The sequence below is a fragment of the Dinoponera quadriceps genome, unplaced genomic scaffold, assembly GCF_001313825.1.
Source record: "Dinoponera quadriceps isolate SergipeBrazil2010 unplaced genomic scaffold, ASM131382v1 scaffold588, whole genome shotgun sequence".
NCBI lineage: Eukaryota > Metazoa > Arthropoda > Insecta > Hymenoptera > Formicidae > Dinoponera > Dinoponera quadriceps.
The window spans coordinates 358941-365419 of record NW_014554802.1 but is presented as its reverse complement, the minus strand read 5'-3'; the positions used below and the strand labels follow the sequence as shown (position 1 = coordinate 365419).

Here is a 6479-nt window from a genome sequence, read left to right as displayed (position 1 = left end):
CCCCCCCCTCTTGTTTTCTTTTCCTTCTCACTCACTCACCTGTCAGAGCTCTCGGAGCTGTCGTATCGATCGGCACATCGCTTCTTGCCGCAGGGCCCGACGAGGGTGTCCTCGGCCATCCTAACCTGTCCCTTGAACGGGCTGTCCTGGTGGTGCCTGCGGCCGCCACCGTCGGTCTTCGCGGCCTCGTCCTTCGTCTGGTCCGGTTCTCGCACGACGACGACGCTCGCCCGTTTCACGCGCGACACCGCGTCGTTCACTTCCGGCGCGTCGTTTTCGGCGTTATTATTACTACTACGACCGGTCATGACACCACCAGCACCTGCACTCATACTACCGCCAGCACTGTCATCGCCACACTCGCTATCGACGCCGTCGTCCTCGTCGTCTCCGTCCACCTCATCCACGCCGACTATCTTGATTCCATCGTTGCCGCCGCTGAGCGCCTCGACACCACCGATACTGCTCTCCTCGTCGCTCGCTGCTCCGATCGCGTCGACGCGCAACAACGAATCGCCACTACTGGTGGTGGTGGTAGTAGTAGTAACACCATCGCTACCGCCGCCACTACTACCACCACCGTCGCCGTCGTTGTTAATAACACGATCGTTGTTACGATGATTGGTAAGGTGATGATGACGATGGAGATTATAGTGGTAATGATTACAATGCGGTGTATGATGACGGTGGGACTGACGGGAAGGATAATGCCGTTGCTGCTCGTGCTGCTGACGAATAACACGGCGGTCGTGGGGAGGACGACGATGATCATCGGCCGAGACGTTGTCGAGGACGCGCTTTGCCGCGTCCTGAACGGTGGCCGAGAAGATGCCCGGCATGCTGGCGTCCAGGCGTTTGTGTCGTTCTCTCGTCGTCACGCAGGTATCATCGTCCCCCAGTTCGTTCGCGGTCGCGTCCTCCGCGGACGGACCGTCTGCCATCTTGTAAACGAACGCGCACTACTGTCGTGTATCCGGCAGTGGCCGCTATGGCACACACGAGGAGTTGCGGGCCGCGCCACCGCTAAAGCCGCTGTCGCTTCCTACGGCCCGGCAGCGAAAACAGCTCTCTCACGAGCGAGCGAGCGAGCCACCACCGCGAGGGGCCCTCTGTGCCCTCTCCGACCAACACCGCACCGCCACCTTTCGCCGACGATCCGGCACTGTTAGACGCCGTCGTTTCTCGTGCGCGCTGCCGCGCCTGAGCGACGTCGGAAACAGCCGAGCGCGACCGAACGTCGACGCCGCGACCTTTCAAATTTCCTTTCTTACAGGTTGCGTTCCAAAATTTACTGCTAAGCTGAAACTCTATCGTGTACAATTATTTATAATTATGCAGGATGCTACATTTCAGACATATAACGGGTGAAATATAAATCGAAAACTAAATCATATTGAGGTCCGTTCCTTCGTATCTCGAAGGAAACACTGTTTGACAACAAACAAAATTTCATGTTGGGTGGAGGTGTTTTGTTTTTAATGGAACTGTTGTTCCGAATACCTATGTTCGTAGCCCGACGAAATACAATGATATTTAAAGTGACTAGAAAGTCACATAACGGGAAAAATGATTCGGAAAAGAAAACAAATTACGCTTTGATAAAACAAGGAAAAAATAAACTTTATTAGTAAATCTTCAATAAAAATAACAGATCTCGGAAAAAAGCGTTTTCTCTCTGACGTGGAGAATCCCATTAATTTCACTTTCCCCGAGTCATTTTTCCCATTATTTGACTTTTAATCAATTTGAGTATGTGACAAGAACTACAAATATTTATAACAGAATTAACAGTATGAAATATACAAGATAATATAACTAACATTGTTATCAGTAATAATGTTCTTTATTCCAACAATGACAGAGATCATTGTAAAGGCTTACATAATAGTTCTAAAATATTTGACAGATGCGTTTCTAACTTAGCATATGCATCCAATAAAAATAATAACCTAATTCGAAATGATGATGATGTTATAAAAGCATATCGGGAATATCTCTCCACTCCACAATTTTACTTATTTCTTCTATACCAAATGACTCGTGAGAATTCAGAAAGCAGCAGTCAATCGGAACTTGCGCTGGTAGTAAGTAGTAGATAAAGCAAAAATTATCGACTAATCAGAATTCCGATTGGCTGCTGCTTTTCCGCCAAGGTGTGAATCCTCTCTAAGAATTTGATTTTAGTTGTACAATTTCTTTGGTGATTTTGGCCGCTTGTCAGATATCGGAGACTGAAGTAAATGTTTAGCGGACTACATCTAAAATAAGATAGAAATTATTCAATTTCAACGATCTCAAATAAGCGAAATTAATAACACTGTTACTTCACTTCTTAGATACGATAGACACGGTCACACAAAAACGTGCTAATTCTACACACGAATGACTATATACAAAGCAAAGATCTGTAAGTAAACGCGTAGTTTCCTTTTTTTCAGCCGAATTTCACTGACATTAGATCTGTATATATACGATGTATACTTATTTAACAGCTAAATTTTGTAGTCTAGAACCGACAACATTGGTAATCTGCTCTTTATCTATATCCGTGGCTTTTCCATTATTAGACGACTGTCCTAGTCTGGCGCAAGCTTTTTTGTGCATAAACCAATGCAATCTCTGGCATTCTCTGTCGCAATATTGTACCGCTTTACATTTACTACATTTTTTTACAGCCTTATCCTCTCCGCAAGTTACGCAAATCTGAGCATTATCGTTGAAGCCGCGTTGTCCGTTGATCGCGGCAGAAACTACGGAAACAGCGGACGGTGGGTCTCTGCTCGCTAGGGTGGCAACCATCTGGCGAAAAATCGTACTTTCTCTGAACGGGAATTCCCTCACGGATTCCCTCAGAAATGCTTCCTGATATTCCGGTAAGCCGTCGTTCTTGCTGCACTTTAAAAATCTCCGTACCAAAAGCTCCACAGTATCCGATTTCTTCTCTTCGATCTCCTCGGTATTCTTTTCGCTTTTCTCTGCTTTCATAGCCTCTTGCCGTTTTTGACATTTCAATACTTCGTCCACGACGCAACTCAAATAATGATATTTGAATGCCATCACCTCATTCGTTTCAGCGCCTCGTGTCATTTCTCTGTAGCGCATAGATTCTAATACTTTTTGTACCTAACAAAAATAGAAAAAGAAAACATAACAGAATACATCCATTTGTTGATAGAAAACCAAGATATCTTGGCATATCTTATATACTGATAATATAAATGTTAATTATATAACTCATGTTTCATTATTTTCTTTTTTTCCCCTTTCATAAACAGCGTATTTTACTTACTTTTGCTGCATTCTCCAAGAGAGCTGGGAATCTCTGTAAATTTATGGCCACGCGTACAGGGTTAACATTGACTTGCATTATGAATTTATGAAAATAATCTGCTAAATGTGGTGGTAGCATGGGTTCTGTCTGTAAACCCTGCGGCTTAATGTAAAAATCTATATCAACTTTTGGAATGAAATTATTAATGGTCGCTACACAATTGTGATTTCCCACAAATGCTGCCATTTGAGCAGCTGTTCTGCCCACACTGTTCATCGCTGTCAAACGTGCACCATGAGACATTAGAAGATGGCACAACTCTGCGTTACCACTTAAAGCAGCAAAATGAAGCGCGGTATACGCATGCTCGTGTTGACACGCATTTACATCAGCGCCCTATAAGCATACAACACTATACGTAGTTATATCTTGAATTAATATTTTTAAAATATTCCTCTTCAATTTTTATAAATTTCTCGAAGATATATGATCCCAGGCAAGTGTACATAAACAATTTTTTTAAACAGATATAATTCATAATAATTGTTGTTTGTTAAAAAGTTAATAACAAAAGAAATTTTAATGATTATTGGTTCGATATAGAACCAGTGGAAGCTGGTGCAATCAGTCCAGATATAAAGGACAGACCTATTAACAAATCCATAACCTACCAACCTGATCGAGTAGCATCTGCACGATTTCAACGTTTCCTTTGTAACAGGCGTGCTGGAGAGGGCTCATGCCATTCTCGTCAACAAAATCCATTTTGACTTTATTTGGTGCCAGTAATGTTTTGAGCTCGCACACCTCATTCTTGCTGATTTTTGTAAAAATATCTCTCTGTAAATCTGTGAGACCCTCAGTACCAGGCGCCATGTTGTATGTCACTAACACAATATCAGGCTGCGTTCTTTTTCGATGCTTATGCGCTCGAGGGGGAGCGTTCCGATTGACTGCGTTGCAATTGACCACCGCTAACCAGGTGTGATTTGGTGTTTTTCTAGTGTCAGTCAATCGGTGTAGCTCGTGACCAATAAAGACAGGTCCTAGCCGCGCTTGAAGTGCCATTTCACCAGCAGAGCTGCGTTCGAGAACGTTGCCCGGACACTCTCTTCATCTCACTTTAATATCTCTCTTACTCCAACGCAGCGGGTATATTCGAGTAGGGATGGACAAAATTATTGATGTTTGGAAAAAAACATCGATGATTTTTCCCATCCCTAAATTAGAGGTACTTTCAGTTGTGTTCCAAAATCACAATGTCGGCGCTAAAAATCTACAGTTCATGTTACATATATTATAGATTTTCAGCACTGCCAATGAAAATTGGAAATCGCAAACGCCATCTGTCGGAGCACCATGGACGTAAAACTAAATAAAGGCAAACGTTCGGTCTATGGTCTAGACATATTTATGTCCGTGCATTTACCACATTGAGAAGTCCTTTTTCCGGTTCCCTTCGATAGAATTTTCTGAACCTTTAAAATGGTAAGATACTTTATCGAAATATGGATTCTAAATCTTGTTGAAGTATGTACGATATTAACCGCCAAATAGATATAATTGCTTTCAAGAAGTTATTGATGTGTATATTTCTACGTAAAATATATTTTTTTTACATGAATACATGAGATTCATTTTACGAGGTTATGTTTACCCAGTTCTAGATGTCGATCGTGTATATCATTGTATATTCGTCCAAGCAAATAAAGAAATTATGAATTATGAGATGTAATGTTTAAAAATTCTTGAATTTTCAACAGGCGAAACGTACAAAGAAGGTTGGAATCACTGGCAAATATGGTACCCGATATGGTGCCTCTCTTAGAAAAATGGTCAAAAAGATGGAAATTACTCAACACAGCAAATACACCTGTACGTTTTGCGGCAAGGTGAGTAATTAAAACAACGAACCATTTTATATTTTCTATTTTAATAAAACTAATAACTTTTTCTTAACTTCTGTATATTTTATTTGTGACTTGTGATATTAACTCTTTATACGGGATAGCAAAATTTTACTGTTTTCACCTCAAATATGAGGGAAATAATTCAATTTTGATGAAGTTTGAGGGTTTTTTTGTTTGCTGATTATAAATTTTAAGTTCAGATTTGTTATTAATGACCTCAAATATTTATCCTTGAATAGAGTTTTAAGTTTGGTCCACAATGTATTCTTTGCATCTTGTTTCTTACTCTTTATCTCTTTTTCATAAGTAAATAGAAATTTTTACTTTTAAAATTTATTATTAAAAATTAAACCAAAATAAAATCTATATTATTATGCAACATAAGTGTGACTTACATTTATTATGTTTAATCTATAATTTGAAACGTGTGTCTGAATTATTCTAAGATAAGAGGATAAATATTGTGTAATATAGATAGAATATGAGAAGAATTATATTTTATTATTTCTCTTGCAGGATGCGATGAAACGTAGCGTAGTTGGCATCTGGTCGTGCAAACGTTGTAAGAGGACGGTTGCTGGTGGCGCTTGGGTATATTCGACAACAGCTGCTGCTTCAGTGAGGTCAGCAGTGCGTCGATTACGTGAGGTGAAAGAACAATAAATATGTAATAAATATCTTTTAAACAATCCTCTGTGATATTCTTTAATGCAAATCAATTATTTTTAATTGGTTTGTGTAACCATAAATTTCACCAAACCATTCTCCATTAATCCAGATTCCTACTGCACGTACATGTGAAATTTAAAACAGGAAATTTCGGCTTGCACGTTTTATTAAAGGATTTTTGAAATAAAATTATTTATTTATACGAGAATGAACATGAAGCTCTAACAATGAATACTAAGGAATTATAATAAACACAAGCATGGTTTTGTGAAATTATGATCAAAATATTGAACGATCACACACACACACATATATATATATATATATATATATATATACACATATATATATGCATATAAAGGAATTATTATAAATATTGAAATGATAATATCAACAGTTCGTATATATAACGAAACTAATTATTTATTCTAAGACGTAATTATCGGTCATATAATTATTTCATAGGGTCCTAGAAATTACGTCTAGATAATACATAATTTTAACAATTATAAATATTTTTGGAAACATTTTTGTTTTAGTCGATTTTAATTATATTCTGAAAAGAGGAAACAAAAGCTGCAAATTTAAATATAGTTAATGCATACATTCGTTTTTACAAATTTTATATA

General features: G+C 39.3%; 3 protein-coding genes across 4 annotated transcripts in view; 1 reads left to right on the top strand and 2 right to left on the bottom strand.

Moving 5' to 3' along the window:
* Window positions 1-1156, bottom strand: part of LOC106742067 — a 64225-nt gene extending 63069 nt beyond the window's left edge. For both annotated transcript variants that reach the window (XR_001374239.1, XM_014614664.1), the window contains exon 1: window positions 40-1156. Coding sequence is in view for 1 of the 2 variants with exons in the window: in XM_014614664.1 (XP_014470150.1) it covers window positions 40-941 (902 nt within the window). In the remaining variant the exon portion in view is untranslated. The remainder of the gene's footprint in view (window positions 1-39) is intronic.
* A 529-nt stretch (window positions 1157-1685) lies between these two features.
* On the bottom strand, window positions 1686-4147 carry LOC106742056 (ankyrin repeat and MYND domain-containing protein 2). The gene is made up of 3 exons (XM_014614646.1): window positions 3947-4147; window positions 3290-3667; window positions 1686-3123 (listed from the first exon to the last, which is right to left on the bottom strand). Exons 1-3 carry the CDS (start codon window positions 4145-4147, stop codon window positions 2482-2484), a joined length of 1221 nt encoding a protein of 406 aa, XP_014470132.1. The 3' UTR covers window positions 1686-2481.
* Window positions 4148-4655: 508 nt separating this feature from the next.
* On the top strand, window positions 4656-5872 carry LOC106742058 (60S ribosomal protein L37a). The gene is made up of 3 exons (XM_014614648.1): window positions 4656-4759; window positions 5035-5163; window positions 5698-5872. Exons 1-3 carry the CDS (start codon window positions 4757-4759, stop codon window positions 5842-5844), a joined length of 279 nt encoding a protein of 92 aa, XP_014470134.1. The 5' UTR covers window positions 4656-4756; the 3' UTR covers window positions 5845-5872.
* The last annotated feature ends 607 nt before the right edge of the window (window positions 5873-6479 follow it).

Coding starts and splice junctions, on each gene's coding strand:
- LOC106742058 (XM_014614648.1), top strand. Junction 5,164..5,697: donor CCTGTACGTTTTGCGGCAAG/GTGAGTAATTAA, acceptor TTTCTCTTGCAG/GATGCGATGAAACGTAGCGT.
- LOC106742056 (XM_014614646.1), bottom strand. CDS start 4,147: ATGGCGCCTGGTACTGAGGGTCTCACAGATTTACAGAGAGATATTTTT. Junction 3,668..3,946: donor TGCAGATGCTACTCGATCAG/GTTGGTAGGTTA, acceptor GTATGCTTATAG/GGCGCTGATGTAAATGCGTG. Junction 3,124..3,289: donor TCTTGGAGAATGCAGCAAAA/GTAAGTAAAATA, acceptor TATTTTTGTTAG/GTACAAAAAGTATTAGAATC.